Here is a 25,063-nt window from a genome sequence, read left to right on the forward strand (position 1 = left end):
AATCTTTTGTGATTGTGTTGAAACAGGTGGACTCTTGTGGCTGAGATGTAGCAAGTAATATAAACATTCTGTTTGAAGACATCATAGTCTCTATGATCAAGCCACGTTCATGATGATAGATCTTCAGCTTTCCACGTTGAATGAAAATGTAAAGTCTTTTTTCTTGTAACTGCCCAATGCTTAATAAATTATTTTTAAGATCAAGTACATAAAATACCCTAGTGATAATCTGAACAATCTCATTTACAAGAAGCCTTGTGTTGTCTTTTCTCATCACTGTCATGCTTGAATTGTTTCCTAGCTTCACAGATTCTCTAAACTTTGTATCAAGATCAGAGAAAATTTTCTTTTTCCCACACATGTGATTACTACATCCTGAATCAAGAAACCACACACTCTCTCGGTTAGCATTTTGACAATTTACATCGATCATCAGCAACATCTCTTCATCAACTTTCACATAGTTAGCCTCCTTCTTTAGCTTAGGACATTCCTATTGAAAATGTCCTAGCTTATGACAGTAATAACACTCCATAATGGCCTTGTCAAAGTTTTGTCTCCCTCGTGCTCTTCCTCTTCCTCTAAAGTTTCTATGGCCTCGACCCCTTCCTCTAGATGGACTTTTATGAATAGCTTGCAGAGCTTGTTCTTCTTCAATATGAGAACTCATTCGTTGTTTATGCAAAAGCAAGCTGTTTTGCAACTCATCAATGGTGAGAGTTTCTATATCCTTAGATTCCTCAATAGAACACACCATATAGTTAAATTTGAGAGTCAAGGATCTCAAAATTTTCTCAATGATAGTAACATCTCCCAAGGTCTCACAATTTGCCTTCATCTTATTGGCTATGGTAAGGGTTTGAGCAAAATATTCATTCATAATTTCTCCTGCCTTCATGTGAAAAACTTCAAATTCCTTCCAGAGAGCCTACAGTTGTGCACGTTTGACTCGTGTGGTACCTTGATATTTTTGCTTCAATGAGTCCCAAATATTCTATGTTGTGTCTTTGTTCAGGATGGTCTCCAGAATGGAGCGATCAATTGCTTGAAAAAGGTAATTCTTTGCCTTTAAGGTCCTTCAATGTCTGATCTTCAATGGCTTTCTATTGTTCGTCTGTGAGCACTACTCCTGCTGTTGTTATAGGAATTCCATGCTCCACCAAGTTCCAAAACTCCTTCGATCTCAGAAAGTTCTCCATGAGCATAGCCCAATGTTCATAATACCCATCAAATTTTGAAATCGCTAGTTGTACAAAGTTGCTGCTTGCTGACGGCATGTTCTCACTGTGACACACTTTAGAAGACCGTTGCTTCTTGTATTTCAATCAGGCTTAGTGATAGGCTCTGATACCAAATGTTAAAATAGAGTAACCTTTATGAAGAATAAGTAAGTTTTAGGAGAAGTAATCTTATTGAATTGAAACCAAGAGTTGGCTATATATATAGGCTTACAAGTAACGTAAAACTGAAATAAAACAACCCACATCAAAGCAAACTTTATGAATGTGGTTACAAGCTAATAAATAGATCAACATAACATAATCTAGGTGATGCACCTTATCTTAAAAGTTGTTGAGCATCAAGGTCTTACAGAGTAAGTATCCTTTAAAGTGGAATAAATAGGTGTTGCTTTAAGAAGAAAGAAAGAGAAATTGTTTGACTATGGTCATTTTTTTGACAATTTTTTATTTTTTTAATTTAATCCCTTAACAGTGGGTGATTGAGAATTGAGCTTCATATCAAAAATTTATTCGCTTCATTTAGGGTTACTATAGTTTTATGACCCACGTCGCAAATTAGGCAAGTTAACTCGGGTTTTTTTTTGTCTTTTTTAGTTAATTGGTTTTTTGATTTCATACTTCAATATGGAATTGATTGAGAATTAGGCTTTTTAACTTGTTTGAGTTTATGTTCTATGAGGTTATTCTGGTTTTATGACCTGAGTCACGAGCTTGGTTAGTTGAATCAAGTGGTTTTTTATGTCATTTTTAACTGTTTTTTTTAATTTCATTCTGTAACATAAGGTTGATTGAGAATTGAGCTTAATAATCTATTTTAATTTTTCTTTCTATGAGATTATCCTAGTCTCATGATATATGTTTGACAAGTTAACCTAGGTTGACTTGGCTCATTTTTTTATTTGATTTTTTAATTTTTTAAAATTGGATTAATTAAGAATTGAGTTTAATAAAAAAAATTATTTTCTTTCTATAGGGTTATTAGGGTCTCATAACCTCGGTAGTAGATGTCATAGGTTAACTCAAGTCAATCTAATATGGTGTTGTTTTAATATTTTTAAAAAGATGTCGTCTTGATTTTGTTAGTTAAAATATATTTTTATCGGTTGTCCGGGTTTTCTTCGGACATGCCAAGTCAACCAGGTCACATCAGACTAGTTCTCATAAAGTTTAATTTTTTTTTTTTGCTAAAAAACACATTAACAGCCCCTGAATATTTTTTTTACGTCCAAAACATATTTGATCTAACCCACAATATAGGACAAGCAATGATCTAGTATATTATTAAATAATTTAACACGTGAGACTCTTAGTCTTATTTTATTGAAAAAATTACTCTATGCCTATGAAGTTTTACTTGCAATTATACTTTGCCTTTGTAATTTCATAAATTATGATTTGCATACAGGTCAATACAAAACTAAAGTTTCAATGTAAAGATAAATTTACCCTTATATATAATAATAAAACAATCTAAATAATAAATCAGTCCATCTAAAATCTACTCTTCATAAAAAAAAACCCAAATTAAATTCAAACTTTGATGAATTCATTCTCTCCTCTCCAGGAACATAAAATCTCCTAAGAATCATAGCATAATCTTTTTTGTTCAATTAATTTTTTTTTCTTTACTTGTGATGTAATTTCATTTTGGTTGTGGATTGTAAATCAATTATTCTTGTGATTTCTAAAATCCTAGAAAAATCCCCGAGTTAATCTCAAAACCTATTTTTCACCTTCAAAAGCTTCGAGAATTATTTAATTGATTTACATGTTGTGATAATGGTAATTTATTGATTACTAAACTTGTTGATGGGTAGATGAAGAAAGCAAGGATTAAAGCCTTATTAAAGCCTTATTTTTTAATTGATATATATATATATATATTCAACATGGGTTGATTGAAAATTAAGTTTTATAATTTGTTTTAATTTTTTTATAGGGTTATTCTAATCTTATTACCCGAGTTATGGATTTGATAAGTTAAACTAGATTGATTAAGGTTATTTTTGTGTTCTTTTTTAATTATTTTGTTTTTCAATTACATACTTTAACATTATGTTCACTGGAAATTGAGTTTCATAATTTATTTTAATTTATTTTTTATGAGGTTATCCAAGTCTTACAGGTTTGGAAGGATAACCTGTATTAACCCATGATTTTTTTTTGATTTTTTTGATTTCATTTTTTAATATTATATTGATTTGAAATTGAGTTTCATAATTTATTTTGATTTACTTTCCATGGAGTTATCACGGTTTCATGATCCGGGTTACGAACTTGGCAAGTTAACCCGAGTTTATCCAATATGTTTTTATTTCAATATTAAAACAAAAATGCCACCTTAAATTTTTTGGGTGAAATTAAGTTCTTACTGGCTATCCAAATTGTTTTTAAACACTCTGAATCGACCGGGTTACATCGAGTTGATTCTTACACAATTTAATTTTTTTGTACTAAAACACACATTAACAGTATCAAAATATTTTTTTTACTTTAAAAATAATTAAAGTAAATAAATTAATCTTACATGTATCTAAAAAATTAATCCTACCCGCATCTAGTGATACGTTGAAGGAATAGTAGAATTTATTCATCATTTTTGCTTAGCAGATAATCTGAGTAGAATTGAACTGAATAGAGATTGAGAAGAATGATAATAAGGAAGCAGCATTTGAAGGTTAAATGGAGAAGGACTGGAATGAGGGGATCCTTTGTTTTCTCACGGGACAAATAATGAATCCGGGAATGACGTCATTTGCAGATGAACCAGTCATCACCAATGACGTCTTCTTCCACACTGACGTCAACGTTGTCTGCTATCGTGTCTGCGTGGACCAAACCCTCCCCTAAAATTGGATCACAATTCTAGGAGTCAAAGTCCATACACGCTAGCTAACAACTTCACCTTTCTGTCGTTCAAAACCCCAAACGGCAGTTCAATCACAATGTGAACGGAATAATCCTCGGCCATGTGAACCCATGCCCCCTACAAGCATACGACTCCCAGAGAACAGAGACGTGGAGGATGAATTAAGTAAGGACATCTGTCCGGGTTCATATCTCTAAAATAGCTATCCACGTTGTATCCCTCTCAGGTAACTTTTCATCTTCTTCTTTAAAAAAGAAAACATGTTACTCTCCTCTCTATTTAAAACAAAAATACGTTACTCTTTGCAATTGGATCCATCTAATCATCAATAAATTTTACTTCCTTTCTTAATTTTTTAAATTCAATCTTTGAAGTTATCAATTAAAATAATTATGAGAAAAAAAATATTTCAATCTAAAAAAATTATCAAAGTAAAACAAATAGCAATAAAAAAAATAAGGATAAAATTTGAAATAAAATATCGAGGGATGAAATTAAAAAAAAAATTCAATTAAGAAAATGGTTCGAAACAAAACAAATAGTAATCAAATCGAATGATTGCTTTAAATTGAACTGAAACCAAATCTGACAGTTAAAAAAACATTGAAGGATGATGAATTTAAAAAAAATCAATTTTATAAATAAATTTAAATAAAATAAATAGTAATAAAAAAAACATGGATCAAATATGAAGAAAACACAATCTAAAAGGTTGCTGAAAAATTTAGTGGTTTGGACGCAATAATCAAGAAGAAGAGAAAATGTTGTTGGTGCCAAAACAGTAGTTCGTACACCACACGTGCTATTCAGGGATAAAAGGATTATCGAGACGATTTGAACCACACTCCAGAAAGCCACTATTTGGCTATCAAACATCTCCTTACATTTCGCTTGATTAGCACAGAGGTGTTCCACATGATGGTGCGTGCAATGCACACATTAACTAAATTTTTTAAATAATAGTTTAAATTTATTAAGAGATAAAATTATCATCATTCAACTTGATTATAATAAGAGAACCAAGATACAAAAAATCATTATATGTTGTTTAAATTTTTTTAAAAAATATAATTTAGTTATTCTATTATGTTTTAAAAAGTGAAAAGTAAAAAAGTGTTTAGATGTCAATTTAATTTTTTTTAATAATAAATTTTTTTATTGTACTTGAAAAAGTTAAAAAAATAAATTTATTATTGATCAATTTATAATAATTAATAGGTATTGTAAAAAAAATTGAATTACCTAGTATCAAGGCTATCGATGTTTTTTTTTAAAATAAAATAATAATTATTAATGTGTCTAGCGATGCAAAGAATTGGCGTTGGATCTTGGCTTATTGTTAATTCGAGGAGGTAAAAAGAAAAAAAAAACTAGTGGACGGGATTCAATGCTGTCGTGGCAAGTGGACGGTCGACATTTGTTAACGGTGTTAGGCCTGCAATGTGGCGGAACAGCTTTTACTAAAAAAAGAAATAAAAAATATAATTTCTAAACAAGACAATAAAAAAAGCTTAAAAACCTCACCAGTCACACTAACCATTTCTCTCGGTTACACACAGCAATACTTTTATAAGAAGATAAGAAGGAAGCACAGAAATAGTCGCAACGTATTCAGAAAGTGAAGGAGAAAATCAATCACAATATCAATGGCGGGGAAGAGCTTCAAGTATGTGATCATCGGCGGTGGTGTATCTGCTGTGAGTCTTTCTCGATTGACATTCCTTCTTGTTTTATATGATCACTTCTAGCATGTGTTTCTGTTTTTGAAGATCGATCCAAGATGTGTAGTTGATGTATTTTTTTAATCTCTTCTTTTTTACAGATCTAAAATTTATTACTCTTTATTTCATTAATTTGATTACCGGTCGTTTTCAGAGAGCATGCTTTCTTTTTTTAATATTATTAGATGAATGAAATAATTAGTAAGAAACTATGGACTGTTCGCTTAGTGAATTATAAACGAAGCAAAGATTAGGCTAAGACATTAAGGCAAAACCTAGCCGAGGATAACATTTTGCTGTTGTTGTTTCGGTTAATATTGTTTTTTGATTCAAGTAGAAAGAATCTGTTGGTTTTTGTCTGCTCAACTTGCTTAATTGAAGCATAATATAAATGCCTAATCAGTTTCCGCTCTTTGATGATTTGACAGAAAGGAGACAAGGCTAATTGCCTTTTGTTTTCTTTCATTTGTTCTTCTTTTTTTCGAGCATGGTAATTGACTTCCTTTTTTTGCCTGAATTTTTACTCCACATTGTAGGGATACGCTGCTAGAGAGTTTTGCAAGCAGGGGGTTAAGCCCGGTGAGCTTGCAATCATCTCCAAGGAGGCGGTAAGCCTTTTCTTTTGACCACATGTCAAATAAGTTTCGGATCATTGCTCGCAAAGTCATATCATGTGTTTTGTTACTCCTGCAAGAGCAAGATTGGTTCAACGATAAAGTTTGTCTGCATGTTCTTATCAGTGTTTCTACCAGTTCATTTTGTGGACTTATACTCAAATAGTTTAAAACAGAACTTTAATGTTATCGGTATACCCAGAGCTTGTTTCATATTTATTACGATGTTGAAGATGTGGTAACTTTTGAAGATTCCGCTTGGTTCTTCTTTGATAAAACTTCAGAACTTGGTGTTGTATTTTACAGGGCTGAATTTTCTTATTCAAATTATGACTAAAATGAAAGAAATAAAAGGGTTTCAGAGAAATTTGATGAGTAAGAATTTTAATTAATTAAATGGCACTTTAGATAAATGAAGTTGATCCTGCAAACAACACATGTTCACATTCTTGCTTTAGTGTTCTCACAGGATGCTAATCAATGATTTTTTGGTTATGCTGTGGTTAATTAGAGTAGATGGATACAGTTTATCTTGTGAACAGTATGTTATTTATTTTATGAGCATGTGTTTTGGTCATGGTTTCACTGTGATGCAGTCTTATACAATGTAGTAAAGTTCATGAAACTATTGAAATATTGGGATCCTTTAATATAGACACATGGTTGTGGTTTTGGATCTGCTTTCTTCCTGCTCAATATGCTGTTTCTAGTACCTTTTTTAGGGTGTCCTACAGTAAACTTGTATTTCTGCTATTTCTACAGGTGGCTCCTTATGAACGTCCTGCACTGAGCAAGGCTTATCTTTTTCCTGAGGGTAATCTTGTTAATACGACAAATAATTTTTTTTGAATGCAGGGTTATTTTGTTGTACTCTTCTTTGACAGGATTTTATTGACATCAAACTTGGTTTCTTTTCCATTTCTACTCAAGACAGCTTTGTTCACCATGAAAACTTGTTTCATGTAGGAACTGCAAGACTTCCAGGATTCCATGTCTGTGTTGGAAGTGGAGGGGAGAGATTACTTCCTGAGTGGTACAAAGAGAAAGGTGAGTGCTACTTTAATTTCCCCATGGAGTCCATTCTTTACCTTTTATATAATGTATGAGAAATTATAAAGCACAAGAGAAAAGTCTGTTATTGCTGGAAAAATAAGGAGAATGGATGAGGTAACATTATCCTATGGATCTAATGCCTGCAGGGATTGAGTTGATCCTTAGCACAGAAATAGTGAAAGCAGATCTTGCTGCCAAGACACTTGTTAGTGCAGCTGGAGAAATATTCAAGTATCATATTTTGATTATTGCAACTGGTTCCACAGTAAGTTTTATAGCTCTGTTTCAAATAATTTCCTGATCAAGCATCCTCCTTTTGGCCTTCTTTCCATGAGCAATGATTTATTTATTTCTTTGATACAGGTCATTAAGTTGACAGATTTTGGTGTCCAAGGAGCTGATGCCAAAAACATTCTCTACTTGAGAGAAATTGATGATGCTGACAAACTTGTAGAAGCAATTAAAGGAAAGAAGAATGGAAAGGCTGTAATTGTTGGAGGAGGATACATCGGTCTTGAACTTAGTGCAGCTTTAAGAATCAACAATATTGATGTTACAATGGTTTATCCTGAACCATGGTGCAGTAAGTGGATTACTTTTTTAATATTTGTTAAAAATAAATGAAAATCCATCTCACTTGCTGGATATCTTACAGTAGTTTCTCCAAAATCCTAACATAGACAATGTCCGTGCAGTGCCTCGCCTTTTTACTGCTGGTATAGCTGCCTTCTATGAGGGTTATTATGCTAACAAAGGAGTCAAGATCGTTAAGGGAACAGTTGCTGTTGGCTTCAATGCTGATTCAAATGGAGAGGTGAGGATTCAACAGACCGTCTGAAAAGGCTGGAGATTGCATATTGATGGGAATGAAAGTATTATTGGTTGAATTTTGTTTTGTGTTCTTCTTCTTACAGGTAAAGGAAGTGAAACTAAAGGATGGTAGGGTGCTAGAAGCTGACATTGTTGTTGTTGGTGTTGGTGGAAGGCCTCTTACAACACTATTTAAAGGGCAGGTTGAAGAGGAGAAAGGTGGAATAAAGGTCAGTGATGACTTTTGACATCACATCAATGCCACTATCATAGTATGTTAGTATTGGGGGTGAAATATTCTGATATATTAAGTACAACAGCAGAACATTATCATCAATGCTACCATCATATTATGTTAATTGTTAGGATTGGTGGTGAAATATTATGATATATTAAGTACAACAGCAGCAGTATCTGAGCTTGCCCTTGAATATTGATCTACTGAGGGGGATGATGTATGTGCGGGTTGGGTGTGTGTGTGTTTTATCCCACAGTAATGACCAGACCTAGAATCTGTTCTTAACATGTTCCACAACTTGCTTATTTGCAGACTGATGCATTTTTCAAAACTAGTATTTCTGATGTATATGCTGTCGGTGATGTCGCCACATTTCCTTTGAAGTTGTACAATGATATCAGAAGAGTTGAACATGTTGACCATGCCCGTAAATCAGCTGAGCAGGCTGTGAAGGTAGGCAGTTTTCTTGCTTTTGTGGTTTCGTCTTCCTCTAACCCAAGTGAGCTCAATTTGTCTAGATCCATTTCTGTAAATGGCGCTTTTATATCCTATTTTACAATCCTACTTGAGATATCAACATGGAGGGTTTTCAAGGATATTTTTGCAGTAAACAGTATCCTTGGCTGTGCTAAGTTTCCATCTATTGGAACTGATGTATTTACTCTCTTTTTATTTTTTTGTCTTTTCGTCTATCTTTTTGGCAGGCCATCAAGTCAAATGAAGAGGGGAAAACAATTGATGTATATGATTACCTTCCATTCTTCTATTCTCGTTCCTTTGATCTGTCCTGGCAATTCTACGGTGACAATGTTGGTGATGCCGTGCTATTTGGAGACAATGATCCAGCATCACCCAAGCCAAAGTTTGGATCATACTGGATCAAAGATGGGAAGGTTGTCGGAGTTTTTCTGGAGGGTGGAACTCCCGATGAGAATAAAGCGATTGCCAAGGTTGCTAGGGTCCAGCCTCCTGTTGAGAATTTGGACGTGCTGACAAAAGAAGGTCTTTCTTTCGCCTGTAAGATATGAAATTTCCTTGCTTACGAGATCAAAAGATTATATCAAAGGTGTTTCTATCAAGAATGTAATATGAATAGCTTGCGAGCTCTAATAAGGTGGTTCTTGTAGTTGCTATCTTGCTTGTTGGATGATGTTTGTTTTAATACATGTTTCATGTTTGGGATTAGTCTCTCATTTCTATTATTTGAAGGAGCAGCGCCGCCCTGCATGAGCAAAAACTTCCAATGGAATTTGGTGGCTTGTTTTATGAATATTTGCTTGCTGAAATTATCTGAGAAATGCATGCGAAGGATGATATGACTATGACAGCACGTCCTTCTTGATTGATTTCTTTAAAGCATGTGCATGCTCTAGGATTTTCTTGCTCGTTCAAACATGCTTCTACCAGCACCTTCATGCGATAACATGCTGCTTAGAACTTTTCGACACGTGTTTGCATTTTGATGATGTGATTTGGTCAACTACTTGTGTTTTGATGTTTTTCCAAGCATATTATTCTAGGATTTTCGTCGTGTTGCTTTCTAATGTTTTACTGAATAACTGATTTTCTGGTGCATACACAACTGAACCGCTATCTCTATGTCATGGTTGTAAGAAGATATTTGATAGGTATAACACACAACCTATCAAATATCTTTTGTGGTTGTAAGAAGATATCTAGTGAATGACTAATTTAAAGCATGCGCGCGCGCACATTACTCTACTACAGGTTGGGAAAAAAAGGATTAAAATGCGAAAAAAGAAGAATGTGAGGGGGTGTCTCCGTACTTTTAAAAACTTTAATTATTAATCGAAGGCTTGATAGGTATGTTTAATATAAAAAAAAATTAGAGAATTATGTGTTAAATGTTAGAAAGAATTGTTAATATTAACTAAAGATTTAGGAAACTTAAAAATAAAACAAATTAAAATATTTGATTTTTGTAATATTTTTTTTAAAAAAATTTTATTTAATGACATGGCATTATATTTTTAAGAACAGTAAAACAAAATAATTTGCTAATATCATTCCATGTTTTTCTTGTTAATATATTTTTCCCATCAAAAACATTTTTTATGTTGTTTATTTAATAAAAATCACAAGCAATAAGAACAAATATATATATATATATATATATATATATATATATATATATATATATATTGAGATAACAATGTTTTAAATCAATTTGGGTCAACCAGAATTTACCAGTTAAACCCATAACTTAATTCTTGGATCCAATTTTAATTAGGGTTTTTTAGAGTTTTCATTCTTTTCCTGTACTTTAATTTCATCATTTGTGTTCTTAATTAACTTGAAAACTTCTTAGTTTTCATAATTGCATTCATAGGAGTATTGATCGGAATCCTTTAATTCACGTGTTTTTTACAAATTAGTGATTGGTTTTCAAATTATACAATTTTCTCTTATTTGACCACTAAACTTTTAATTTGTTTTAATTTGACTCCTGATTTCATAAATTTAAATTCTTAAATGTACGTGCCTTTTGCTATTTGATCATTGAGTTTGAATTTTTACAACTAAATCCCTAATTGGCCTCCAAACCTTTTGTTCTTTGCAATTAAGCCTCCAATTAAGTCAATTAAGCTCATTAAAAGTTTGATTAAGTCTTTAAACTTAATTAATTTTTCTTTATTTAAACCCCCGATTATGTCAATTAAACCCATTAAAAGTTTAATCAAGTCATTAAACTTAATTAATTCTTTCAATTTTGACCAAATTGACTTGCAAACTTAATTTTTATTCAACTAAACCCCTTATTAAGTTAATTGAAACCATTAAAATAATAATTAAGTCCTTTACCTTAATTAATTCTTCTAATTTTGGCCAAATTGACTTGCAAACTTAAATTTGTTTCAATTAAGCCTTTTTTTCAACCTATTTTTTTCATTTTCAAATCTCTTATCCATCTAGGATCTTAATATACATTTATTTATTTATTATTACTATATAAATTTTTTGGAACCTAAAATTAGGTCATGACAACACATGCTTTTTTTTTTAAAAAAAAGAGGTCATTTGTTATTTGAGTTTTCAATTTAGCCCCCAAATTTTAGTTATTTGTAAACAATAAAATAAATATTATTTTCTTAAATTGAGCATCAACTTAGCATTGTAAACTTTTTTTGAGACAACAAGAATTATATAGCAAGTTAATTAAAATAAACTATCAAAATAATTTCCCAGTAAAAGCAACATTTATCAACGAAATTAAAAAAATAAAACCATGGAACAAAACAAAAAATGCTAAAGAAATAAAAAAAATTGAAACATGGTGCAAATCTACAACGAATCCTCTCACACTGCAAAATAAAACAATGAGAAGTTTTAGTTTTTTTTTAATAATCATGTGTCATTAGTTAGAAAAGGTAACATGCTCAATATAGAAAAGGAAATACAACTAATAATAAGTTATATATAAAAAAGGGGAAGTTAATACAACTACTACTAATAATTACTAGATGATTGACCCGCGCTATGCTTTAAGTCAAATTATTTTTTTTTAAATGTAAAAAAAATATTCAAATGTTGCTAATGTTTTTTTTCCCTACTAGAAAAAAATTAAATCGTGTAAGGGTTTACTTGATGTAATTCGATTGACTTTATTGGTCCAAAAATAACCTATACAACCCGTGAAAATAATATTTGACTAAACAAAATTTTAAAATGATATATTTTTTTAATATTAAAATAACAACATATTAGATTGACTTGAAATAACCCAAGGTAACATGTCAAATTCATGACCCAGGTTATGAGACAATCATAATAAATAAATGAAAATCAATCATCTTCTTTATAAAATATACAAAAGATATAAATTTAAAAGATAGTTATATTTAGTTCTTTTCAATATTCTTTTTCAATAGAAAATTTAGTTAGTTAATAGTTGGCACATATGCGCTATGTTATGGGATGACCAAAATGTTTTTATACATAAAAAAAAATCCAGGTCTCGAAGAATTATTTGGTATTGTTATTAAACCTAAAAATATAGTTGTTTTGAAAATATTTTTTCAATCAAGATAGTTTTTCATTGTAAAATAAAATTTTCATACGTGTGTTAAATAAAATAAATCAAGAATTTTATGTGTCAATAAATAATAATAAATATGTTGATTTAAACCAAAGATTGAGTTAGAAAGCTAAGATAAAGATGCATATTAGAATATTTGATCTTATATCGCCTATAGTTTTTCAAATTATTTTTATCTAATCATAGAACAATTTTTTTTTTGTTAAAAACAAGCATAAAACATAAATCTCTCAAGTGTAAAATCAATTTTCTTATTAAAGTATCTCTTGTTTATTTCAGAATGCAAGGTTTTTAACTGAAATCATGATCTCTGTTAAAACCATTATTGTTAAAACAAGTTAAGAAAATATCAAAATAATATTTTCATAATTTATGTATGATTGAAAGCTAAAAAAAAAACCATAAATTTTGTAAAATAATTCTTATTCTTATTTTTTTAATTCCTAAATAGATTTTTAAAATGACTTATTATTGATATCATTTTATTGTATTAGATACATAGTAATTGAAAAATAGATTATTAAAAATTCAAATAAAAACTTATAATATTATTTAGATAACATAACAAAACTGAATAGTAAGTGACATCTTGATAAATTTTTCAATGCAAAAAAGACCTCAAAGAAAAAAAAAAGAAGACAAAAAGAGCCAGGCCCACAAACCAACCTAGCCTTGCTTGATGACATGACATGTACCTTTTTTAGTAAAACAAGGATCCACCATCACCTTAAAACACTTCCACTAAATAAAATATTTTAACACCAATTTTACAGGTTTATCATAATTTCATATCACTTTCATCCAATTAGATTAGAGAGGGGCTGAATTAAACAAAAAAAATGAAAAAAATAAAATAAAAAATAAAGAGTCTCACTTTCATATATTCGTATAAATAGTGAAGCAGCACCCCATCAAAAACCATAGATGTTTTAGACATTTAGGTAATCATCTAACTGCAATCGATAACAGTAATAAATAGAAAGAAATGAAATATAAATAGCAATTATAATTAAGAAAATATAATTTTAAATACACAAGTGTGAAAAAAAAAAAACATAACATCACGTGGCCACGCCACCGATGACATGGACGCTTTAGGTGAGCAAACATTGAATAAAGACAGGCAGTGCATAAAATAGCAGAGGCCATAATAATAAATGTTGAAACCATTGCGTCAGCGCTGTTGACTTGGAGATAGTATTTCATCCGGTTTTTTGTATTTTAAATTTTTTTATTTTTTTAAAATTAATATTTTTTAATGCTTTTAAATCATTTTAATGTGATAATATAAAAAATAATTTTTAAAAAATAAAAAAATTATTTTAATATATTTTAAAATAAAAAATATATTAAAAAAAAGCCATAATCATATTTTTAATGGGTGCGATTCTTAAGTTCTCACTCATCACCTCTGTACGGATAAAAAAAATAAAAAAAGAAAGCATGTATCGCATTAAAAGTATTTTCCAAAAAGAAGCATGTATCGCATTAAAAGTACTTTCAAGTTTCAACGCCATGAATATTCTTAAACCATAGTCAATTTAAATTCATTTTTTCTGACATGTTTTTTATATGGATACAATATGTATATAGACAAAATAAATTCCCTTAATTGCTGATAAAAAAGAAAAGAAAAAACCAGAAAACAAAATCGGACGATCCACTATATATATCCATAACTATATATAGAGTTGCAAACTCGAAATTTTATTAACTTCATGATGAGCGAAAATGGATTGGAAGGCAAGACGATCCACTCGGTTTTTTTATTATTTTTTTAAAAATAAAAATATTAAAATGCCCTTCGAACCAAAAATGACATATAGGGGTACTCTTGTCTTTCCACCTTCAAATTTGAGATAAAAAAAAATCAGCTTCGGTCGAGGGTTATTTATGTCATTTTAACCTTGATTCTTCGTTGCTGCTGTTAGGTGGAATCACGAGCAAGACTTAATCTTTTTATATTGTTAAAATTAATTATAATATTTTTATTTTTATTGATATGCAAGTCACTAGTAGCCATAAAAAAAGACTAGTGGTAAACGTCACAGCTTCACGGTGATCACACGAGTAAGACTTGAATCTTTTTATACTGTTAAAATTAATTATAATATTTTTATTTTTATTTTTATTGATATGCAAGTAACTAGTAGCCATAAAAAAAGTACTAGTGGTAAAAGTCAAAGAGCTTGGCGGTGACCAGCTCCCAAAGTTGAACGAGACTGGCTTTGTATTTTAATCGTTTATTGTAATATATGAATGGTTGGATGACGTCCTTCTCGTTGACGGGCTTTTTCAATAGAAAATGGCAAATCCTGTACCGTTTACGTGCTGACGTACCCATCAATTTTCGAGTACTAGTTGTAGTATCTTTGCTAACCTTTAAGCCTAAATAAGCCGACAAGACAAACCACTGCGTACAGCTTCGTTCTTTTTCTTATTATTGTTTTTACGCAAATCCGGACAAACATCAATTAATAGCAGGTTTGGTATTATTGCGGAGATTGGATTTTAAATTATTTTTATTTAAAAATTTAATATTTTTTTTTTGACATTAACGTATTAAAACAATATAAAAATAAAAAAAATTAATTTAAAATAAAAAAATTTAATTTTTTTCTAAACACAAAAACAAATAGTTTTTAAATTCATTTTAGGTTTGGGACAGCTCCTCTCCTTTATGTTACCTTTTTTTCATTAAAATTTGTATGCTCCTCACTTCTAATGTAATTATACCTGGATTTAGGTGTGTTTTAATCAAAGTTTTTAAAAATTTAAAAATTCTATTTTTACCTCAAGTTTATATTTTTTATTTTAATATATTAATATCAAAAATAAATTTAAAATAATAAAATATTATTTTAATACATCTCCAAATAAAAACACCTTTAATGATTACTAATATTGGAAACCATCTAAAACCTAGCACCTTTACTTTCTTGTTCATCTACTTACAAGGAATGCCATTCCCACCCCCAAATTATAACATTCCCCCCCCCCCCCCCCCCCGAATTTGAAGAAAAAACAATGGAGGTCAGGGAAGAGAGGAAGGGGATAGCTGCCTACTGTTTGAGGATGCATAAATTCAATATCCTCCCCTCTTCCTGCTCCTTTCGTTTGCAAAGGAGGGAGGAGACAAGAAAGAAAGCATGAACCATAAGGAACACGAGTGCTTAGAAATCGTGTCAAGTTTTCTTTCTTTTTGGCTTTGAATCAAAATCCCTAGTTTTGATGTTGCGGTTTTTGGGGATTCTCGACAGTCCATTTATTCTGTTCACGATATATTATCTCATCATAGTCTGTGTCTGTGTCTGTGTCTTCATCACTGTCTCAGTGGTTTTTGTTTTCTTTTCTTTTTTCTTCTCCCGCGTGCTTTTCCAATGATATAGCATTTGGGAGTCGTATAAGAGGAGATTAGTAGTAATTCTAATTTCAAGGTGTCATTGCACGTAAAAAAAAAAACAGAGAGAGACGCGAGCGAAAATTAGGATTCGGTTTGTTTTTTATCCAGAAAAATAATTACAATAAAATTTTGAAAAGTTGAAAAATATAAATTGAAATTGTTGCAAATCGGCTAATTTGGTTTGATTTTTTAACATAAAAATCAGAAAAACCTTTAATAGCCTATCTCTTTCACGTTCCATGCAAAAACTAACAATGGACGCAGAAAGAGAGGAATGCTAGGGTTAAAAATTTAGAAGGGTTTAGATAGTATTTTTTTAAACTGAACCGGTTTGGTTCGATTTGGTTTTCTCGGTTTCAGGCTTATCAAATCGAAACCGAACCGAATCGAACAGTTTTTTAAAAATTCTAATTAGTTTAATCTGTTTTTTTTCACGATTTAGTTTTTTCAGTTATTTTTTTTCTGATTTTTTCTGTTTAATCAATTTTTCAATTTTTTTACTTATCCCTAACGAAAATGGATTGGAAGGCAAGACAATGATATGTTAATAGTGTTCAAAATGCAAAAGGAATAAAAGGTTGCTATCAAAATGACTATTAATATTTTTTGCCTCTTTTTTTTCCAACTTTCAAGAGTAACTTTGACAATTTAATTTCCTGGAAGGAAAAAAAAAACATCATCGTAGGAGATTTGGAGAAATATCAAGATGTTTCAATAAAATAATGGTAAAAAAGAGTCAGCTACAATCAGCTACAGTCAGCTACAACATAACATGTACAGGACTGTTTAGTCAGCCTGCAAACATGAGAGGACTGGGTTATGATTAGGTTGAAAACACACGGATTGAAGAATAATTTACCTAACAATCAGCTATGTTCAAAAAAAAAAAAAGGAGTGCTGAATTCATTGTGAAAGCATTGATGACCAAGATTCGTTTTACTGTTAATTTGCACCCTGTTTCTTTTGACTTCTATTAAATTGAGAAAATAGGACAAAATGCTATATTTCTTCATTATAAAAACTAAAAAAAGTAAGAATTATACTAGCTACATGCAATTTTAGATTTATTTTATTAAATAAACATATTAAATTTTCTTTTCATAGTTACAAATTTTTTTATACTAAAAATTATCTTTTTTTATTTTAAAATATTTTTTTTAAAAAAATTACACTTTACAACTTATAGTTTAGTTATTAACTCACTTACTTACTGTACTTTAAAAAATTACAATTTATATTTTAGATGAACAAGAATTTTCATATTTTTTTTTGTTATATCTAATAAAATTACAAATCATCCTTTAAAATATATATATAATTTAACCAAACAACATATTTATTTTCTCTGCAATTGAATAATAATATCTCTCATTAAAAAATTAATTTCTCCTCTTTCCAAACTCAAATAAAATAAAAAAACACAACCTGTTGATCTAATTAATTTCTCACATGATTTCTTTTTATTTCATCATGCTTCATGTAACGATGCTAGAATCTCCCATGGGTTTCATCTAGAAATTTTTAATAAAAAGCAAGTTTTGAATTTTTTTTTCAAATGAAGATTGAAAAATCATTGCCAGTGCATTTTGGTTTTGTTAAACCTAGTTAATTCATTTGTTTATAGTTGTTTTTACTCTATGTAAATAAAAAAATTATAAATTTATGAATGTCCATTTGTAAATCTCAAAGCTAGAAACACCCTAAAAAAAGTCAATTAGTTTTGTTTAATTGACAATAATCAACATCTAAAACACAATTTTTAGTCTTGTTTTCTAAACACCTTATAAAAAATCATAATTTAAAGGTCATGGGTAATTGTTAACAGGACTCTAATTTTTTTTTTAATCTTTCCTTCAAACATGTTTTAATTAAACTTTAACACTTATATTAACTTTTTTTTAACAATTATGGAACCTAATTATTTAGATTTTATTGGAAATCCTAAAAAAAATCCAAATTGTATCCCATGGGTTACTTATTTATAGAAACCTAATTTTGTAATCTTTGCTTAAAAACATGTTTGATTGTAATAAAGCTTCTATTTTAAAAGAAAAATTTGCAATGGTAATTTCATGTATTTTTATTATTTTAAACTAACATAAGCTTTTTAGCTATTAAAAAAAATAATTATAATTTTATAAAAAAATAATTTTTTTTGTTATTTTTTTTGGTGTTAGAGCGAGGGTAAAAAATACGGGTCTCCTAAAGTTCAGTAATTTTCTAAAATATAGCAAGTGTAGAAGCTTTTATTTTTAACATAGGTTTTTTTAGTTATTAAATAAAAAAATAATTTTGTAAATAATTATTTTTTTTTGTTAGAGTTTTTTTTTGTGCACAATTTTATAGAATAAAACTAATCTCATTTAGGATTTATAATTATTTCTTTTAATAATTGTGTTTTTTAATAATCAAACTTGTATTTTAATTATTTTTAAAATATAATAATATCTATGATAACATTTCATTGGTTGATGATAGAGAGAGGATAAAAAGTGCTGGTCTTGGTCTCCTCTTATTTTATTTTATGTGCATGTCTCATTGTCTATATAAAACCGCACAATAAGCCTGTAAGCATCTGCGAAGACGAAGGGAAGAGACCGAACAAGTGCGAGAGTGAGATTCTTTCTGCAGAGGATAGTATTATTCTGTTTTCATTTCCACAAAATTACTGTATGGAGGTTGAAACTCAAACTCTCTCTCATTTCTCCTACTCCCTTGATGGAAATGACATTTCTCACGATCTCCGTACTCATGAATCACCGCGGTTCGAAATGCTGAGTGAGGAAGCCCAGGTCACCAATTCCTGTGATACGGAAGATCCAGTTGGCGGCGCGTGCTTGGACAGTGCTGCTGCTGTCAAGTTGCAGAAGGTCTACAGGGGTTATCGCACCCGGCGCAGGTTAGCGGACTCCGCTGTCGTCGCCGAAGAACTCTGGCAAGTAATTTAGTTGTTGGTGCTTCAAAAATCAAGATTTCTCTAGATTTTATTTTATTTTAATAAATTAATTTTTGATGAATTTTTAAAGGTGGCAAGCTATAGACTATGCTAGACTGAATCATAGAACCATTTCCTTCTTCAATATGCAAGAAAGTGCGGCTTCGAGGTGGAACCGTATTAGCTTGAATGCTTCCAGGGTCTCTTCCTTCATCTATGCTCGTTTATTTTTATTTTTATTATATAATTAGATGTCCTTTGTTTTTTGTTGCCTTTTTCTTTCTAACATCATATTTCGACTATTTCTTTGACAGGTGGGAAAGGGTTTATCCATGGACGTTAAAGCACAAAAATTGGCTTTTCAACATTGGATTGAAGCTGTAATTATATCGTTTTCTTCTCTTAATAATATTCTCATATGGGAACACCTGATGCTGTGTTCTTCTTTCTTTCTTTTTCTCAATTTGCTGATAATATTTAATATTATGATATAATTAGATTGATCCAAGGCATCGATATGGGCACGTCTTGCATTTGTATTATGAGGAATGGTGTAAGGCAGATTCTGGTCAGCCATTCTTTTACTGGTAACCCGATTTTGCTTTTCACCTCTAGCTATGTGATTTTTCAGGGTTTTTTTTTATTTATATAATTTCCTTTTTGTAGTATAAAATGAATTTTCAATTTCAAAAGTTTATTCCTATTGGATTTGCATGCTATTTTTTTTAATTAATTAATTAATTCCACTCCTTTCAATGATAATTTTCTTATTTAGATTTAGCCATAGAGTGAAAATGAGACAGTGCACAAAATTCCATAAAACATTAATTCATATCCATCTTCTTCCTAAATGCAGGAGTATTTTATTTTGTTTTTATCTTAGTAGTTTTAGAGGCATAACAATGCCAATATGTGACTAGTGTCAATAGTTGTAGAAACTTTATTTGATAGCTAAACGTGTTTGCAAATGTACTCTATTTAGGTTGGACGTAGGAGATGGAAAAGAGCTTGATCTCAAAGAATGTCCAAAGTCGAAGCTTCGAGAACAATGCATCAAGTATCTTGGACCAGTATGTGCGCCCATACTCAACCACTACACACTTATCATTAAGAGCAAATATTGCAAATTCAATTCATTTCCATAGATAATCCAAACAGTAAAATTGAATTCAATTTGTGGTTTAGTATTTTATTCCAAGCATAAGAATTGTAACAGGTTATAAATTGAATTCAAATATATGAATTGAATTTTTTGTTCCAAACAATCTGCATGTTAGTTATTACTTGGAACAGAAATCCCATAGTAATATCGAGGAGTGCAGTTCCTAACATGCTGCCTTCTATTTTCTACTTGATTTTGAACCAGCAAGAGAGAGAACATTATGAGTATATCATTTCTGAAGGCAAAATCATTCACAAACAAACTGGAGATCTCCTTGATACAACTCAAGGGGCAAAGTGGATCTTTGTTATGAGCACCTCTAAGAGACTATATGCTGGTGAGGTAAGAGGTTCATTGATAAGAGCAAGCTTTGTTATAATTCTCCCATAATTGCAGTGCTCCTACTTAATTTAGAAAAGAAAAGTTGATGCATCATTGGTTCCTTGCAGAAAAGGAAGGGAACGTTCCATCATTCAAGTTTCCTGGCTGGGGGTGCTACGGTAGCTGCTGGAAGGTTGATGGCAGAGGATGGTATTCTTAAGGTATGGATTGGAAGGCATCGTTGATTGTAAAATTAGTCATGGTGGCACTTTTGGTATTGAATGTTCCTTCAAAACTTGTGTGTTTGTGTATAAAGTAATTGTATGACACGAAATTGGTATTCTTTTCTACTTTTAAGAGTCCCTGCCGAAGACCTGTTATGTAGCCATCCATCCATGTATTTTCTCTGACCAAGTTCCAAAATTCATCTCCAAGAGATTAGGATTCGTCCACACTAGAGGTACAACCAAATCCAACCTTTCGCCACTTAATGTATCCTAAGAAATAATCTGAAAAAGGTCATGCAGACTTCCTTGGTGTTTTGCCAGCCGTAGTGTTTTTCATTTGAAATTGGCTCATGGCTGACTTGTAGTGCTTTTGCGTTCTTTTAAATTTCTGCATATTGGACATTTGCGGGGCATACATTTTGTTATGATATTGGCTGGCTTCAAGTGATGAGGGAATACACATGAGTTTAAACATCTGTTCTTGTGTTGTTTGTTCACGCGGTGCACATCAACAGTCTTCTTACACTTTTTTTACAGGCTGCACCTCAAACTGGAGGAACTTGTACTAAATGGACATTCATTTGACCATCAACAGAAAAGAAATCACTGTAGAAAATCAATAAGTGATGAAAATTCTAAAACTTTTTTAAAATCGTGGTCAGATGAATAAATTAATTCAATATGGTGTGTAAGTCATTGGATTTGTATTTGATGGGATACCTGTAGGCCCTATATGGATAGTGGATCGTTTTTCCTTTGCCATCTTCTTCTCCATATTTGTTTACATATGTGTTCTGGTGTTCTGTTCGCAACCACAACCAAAGTTTCAGTAAAGGGTTTCAATATGTGTCATGTTACTGATTAACTATTTTTATTGATGAATAATTGATTTTGACATTGCAGTCCATTTCTCCATATAGTGGACACTACCGACCATCAGAAGATAGCTTCAAAAGCTTTTTATCCTTTCTCAACGATAATGGAATAAATCTTGATGAAGTCCAGGTAGTTAATTTTGTCTTAAGTAATCTAAAAAGCCTTCAACTTAAAAGTCCTTGTAAAGGTGATTTGGTCGTGATCATCTTTGCCATGGGACTGTATCCTTTTGAATTTTTTCTGCTAGTATTGTTTTTTGTTTTTGTTAGTGGCCCGGTTATTCATGGCACAAATTCAATTACCTGTTGCTCCAGATAAACAAGGCTAGTGAAGATTCTGACACCTATGACGATGGCAAATATAATGGAAGTGGGAGGATGATTGACCTTATAAGGAGTCTGGAGCCTCCTAAACTCAAAATAGAGGATGATCCTATCTCCGAATTGCCAGAAGTTAAACAAGCAGAAAAGAAAGGTGAATACAAAAGGACCTTATCCGGTGGCCTTCAGAGCCCGAGAGCTGAGGTGCCCAAGGCGACTATACTGCAAAGAATCAATTCTAAGAAGGCAGCAAAATCATACCAATTAGGGCATCAGATTTCTCTCAAGTGGTCAACTGGTGCTGGCCCAAGAATCGGGTGTGTTGCTGACTACCCGTTAGAAGTTAGAGTACAGGCCTTGGAGTTTGTCAATCTATCTCCACGAACTCCACGCACTCCCACTTGCTGGCGCACTTCTGGTCTGGCATCACCCGCAGCTCAACCCACACAAGATTTGCCAAGCGGTGATGGGACCTCTCACTAGCCCTTGCTCTACTATCATTTGCCTAGTGGATTGTCAAGTGAATGCTAATGACAAAAAATAAAATGCCAATGATATCTTATTTGGATCTAAATGCGTTCCAGTTCATGATCATTAATTTGGGTTTTTCTTCAATCCACTTCCATGGAAACTTTACATTTTATAGGAACACAACACGCGTGTCCGAGCCAATCGACCCGGTCCAGGTATCTTAGCTTCAATTATGCTTCCCAGGAAACCAAAAAGCGTTTAAACCTCAGTCAAGCCAAGTCATCATCTCAATATTCATGTTCTTCTCGCAATTTCTCCCTTGTCCTTGAGAACCTTTTCATTTCACGCTCGTAGTCCCGGTTACCGAAAGGCCTCTGCTCGCCTTCCTTTACCAGAGTTTCATCTATAGAATTGTCATCTTTTATGGGATATGGATTTGTGATGAATGGTTGGTGATGGCGGGAACAATCAAATCTATATATAAGCTTGCGCTAAAAACTAGGACAGGTGAAGCTCATGAATTAAGTTGCTTTTTGCAATGCGGCTAAACGTTGTGCTAAAACGTTGTTTGTTTAAAATTTAAAATTTAATTTTTTTATTTAAAATTTATTTTTTTAGATTTTTTTTTGATATATTGGTGTTAAAAATAAATTTTAAAAATAAATAAAAAATAAATTTTAATACATTAAAAAAAAACATTTTGAAATGTATTCTCTACCTGCTCAAACAATTTTAATTTTGACATTGTTTTTGCTCCAAATTTGTTTTTGCTCTAGATTTTTTTTTTAAAAATGGAAATGTTAAGCCATGGAAACGTTCAAAAGTAAAACAAAAATTAACATTTTCAAAAATTTAAAGGCTGAGATTATTTATTTACTTTATTCCTCAAATATCTTCAAAAGTTTAGGTTTTTCCCAAAAAATTATTTTGATTCCTAAAACCTCAAAATAATAAAATTATCATTGATCATAATTCATAATTAAAATAATATTATCCATAATTCTCAAAATAAAATTCCCTTGAAACATTTCATTAAATAATTTTTGGGCAGCAAACTTTCTTAAAGATTGACACCATGAACATGAACAAAAGTAACCCAAAAAAAAACAAAAGCAACCCATAAAAAATTAACTAATCTTCTTCTCTCAGGAGATATTGTTAGGAGATTTGGATATAATCATAAATATATTTAAACCATTCACTACAGCCTTCCTCTGTCCACTCAACACGAAAAAAGAGTTTCATATGTTAGCTATTTGGAGACAAGCAATGTTCCACCTCCACTATGTGCTTAGTGGGAATACCTAATTTCCACTTAGCACAAGTGAAGGCAAACGGTGGGCATAAATCATGGCATGATTTATACTCTTTACTCTTAAATTAGTATATACATGTGCTCATTGTAGAGCTGAGCTCCGTGTAGTGGCAGAGAAGAGTGAAAAACACACAGAGAAAAACCATGAGAGAGAAAGCTGTAGAGAGAGCTTGAGTGTGTAAAGTTGAGTTGAGAAGAGTTTTCTCCTCCTCTTTATTTGTATTGTTTCCTTGATTGATTAATACAAACCAGTAGCTTCGTGGAGTAGGCAAGTTGTCGAACCACGTAAATTGATGTGTGTTTGAGTTCTGGAATTTCTCAACAACTGATATCAGAGCTTGTTCTTGAAAAAGAGGGTGTTTGATCCAAACTCAAAAATCAAAGTTCTCCAAACGTGTTTTTGAACATACCATCGTGTAGAGGAAGAGGATACGAATTCACTGGTGAAAACCCGGCGAAGAACCGACATCCTGCATGCACGCACGCGCCGACGAAGACACTGCCTACGCGCTCCCACGCGCATCATGTTCTCCACGCGTCGTCTCCGCCCGAATGCCTGCATCTGAAACGGGTTGACCCGCCACGTCATCGCCAGTCTGCAGCCACGCCAGCTTTTTTGCACAGTCATCCGCCACGTCATCCGACCAGTCAGCAACCACGTCATCAATTGCCACGGCAGCAGAAGTCACGTGTGCATTGACACGTCAGCAAAAGTAGGCCCCGTATTGCTTACGTGGATGCCACGTCAGAAAGCCACGTCATCACTCTGGGTTGTGATTTAGTGCTTCGCAAACACTATTCTGGCCTGACACGCGGCTTCATCTGCACCGTCTGTTGACCTAAAACTTTGACTGTTAAAAACTGAGCCATCCGAAGTGCGATTTGGGTGATCTCAGTGTCGTTTCCAATAGTTTTGGCCATTCCGGACACATCTGTAAGGTCAGATTTGACAGATTCAAGTTCGAGAAGTGTGAAAAATAGCAAATGAAATAAAAGCTGCTGGAATTGAAAAATTTGATGGAACAAATTTTGGATATTGGAAAATACAAATTGAAGACTATTTATATGGAAAGAAACTTCATCTTCCTCTGTTGGGGAGCAAACCAGAGAATATGCCAGAAGAAGATTGACAAATTCTTGATAGACAGGTTCTGGGCATTATCCGGCTATCCTTGTCGAGAAGAGTTGCTCACAATGTTACAAAAGAAAAATCCACTACAAAATTGATGGAAGCCTTGTCTGGGATGTATGAGAAGCCCTCAGCAAATAACAAAGTGCACCTGATGAAGAAGTTGTTGAACTTGAAGATGACAGAAAGCACCTCTGTGACACAACATCTCAACAACTTCAATACCATCACAAATCAATTGTCATCTGTTGAGATTGAGTTTGATGATGAGATCCGTGCACTCATTTTGCTAGCTTCACTT

The 25,063-nt window shown here is 31.8% G+C and overlaps 2 protein-coding genes across 2 annotated transcripts; both read left to right on the forward strand.

Moving 5' to 3' along the window:
- Positions 1–5,612: 5,612 nt before the first annotated feature.
- LOC133689573 (monodehydroascorbate reductase) lies at positions 5,613–9,731 on the forward strand. The gene is made up of 10 exons (XM_062109482.1): positions 5,613–5,807; positions 6,368–6,439; positions 7,208–7,259; positions 7,412–7,492; positions 7,645–7,763; positions 7,862–8,081; positions 8,194–8,312; positions 8,413–8,538; positions 8,859–8,999; positions 9,251–9,731. The coding sequence occupies exons 1-10, from the start codon at positions 5,757–5,759 to the stop codon at positions 9,572–9,574; spliced, it is 1,305 nt and encodes a 434-aa protein (XP_061965466.1). The 5' UTR covers positions 5,613–5,756; the 3' UTR covers positions 9,575–9,731.
- An 8,829-nt stretch (positions 9,732–18,560) lies between these two features.
- LOC133687808 (IQ domain-containing protein IQM3-like) lies at positions 18,561–22,421 on the forward strand. The gene is made up of 9 exons (XM_062107135.1): positions 18,561–18,941; positions 19,033–19,141; positions 19,256–19,321; positions 19,440–19,528; positions 19,924–20,011; positions 20,308–20,445; positions 20,553–20,645; positions 21,555–21,656; positions 21,842–22,421. Exons 1-9 carry the CDS (start codon positions 18,679–18,681, stop codon positions 22,328–22,330), a joined length of 1,437 nt encoding a protein of 478 aa, XP_061963119.1. The 5' UTR covers positions 18,561–18,678; the 3' UTR covers positions 22,331–22,421.
- Positions 22,422–25,063: the final 2,642 nt, after the last annotated feature.

The sequence above is a fragment of the Populus nigra genome, chromosome 3 (genome assembly GCF_951802175.1).
Source record: "Populus nigra chromosome 3, ddPopNigr1.1, whole genome shotgun sequence".
NCBI lineage: Eukaryota > Viridiplantae > Streptophyta > Magnoliopsida > Malpighiales > Salicaceae > Populus > Populus nigra.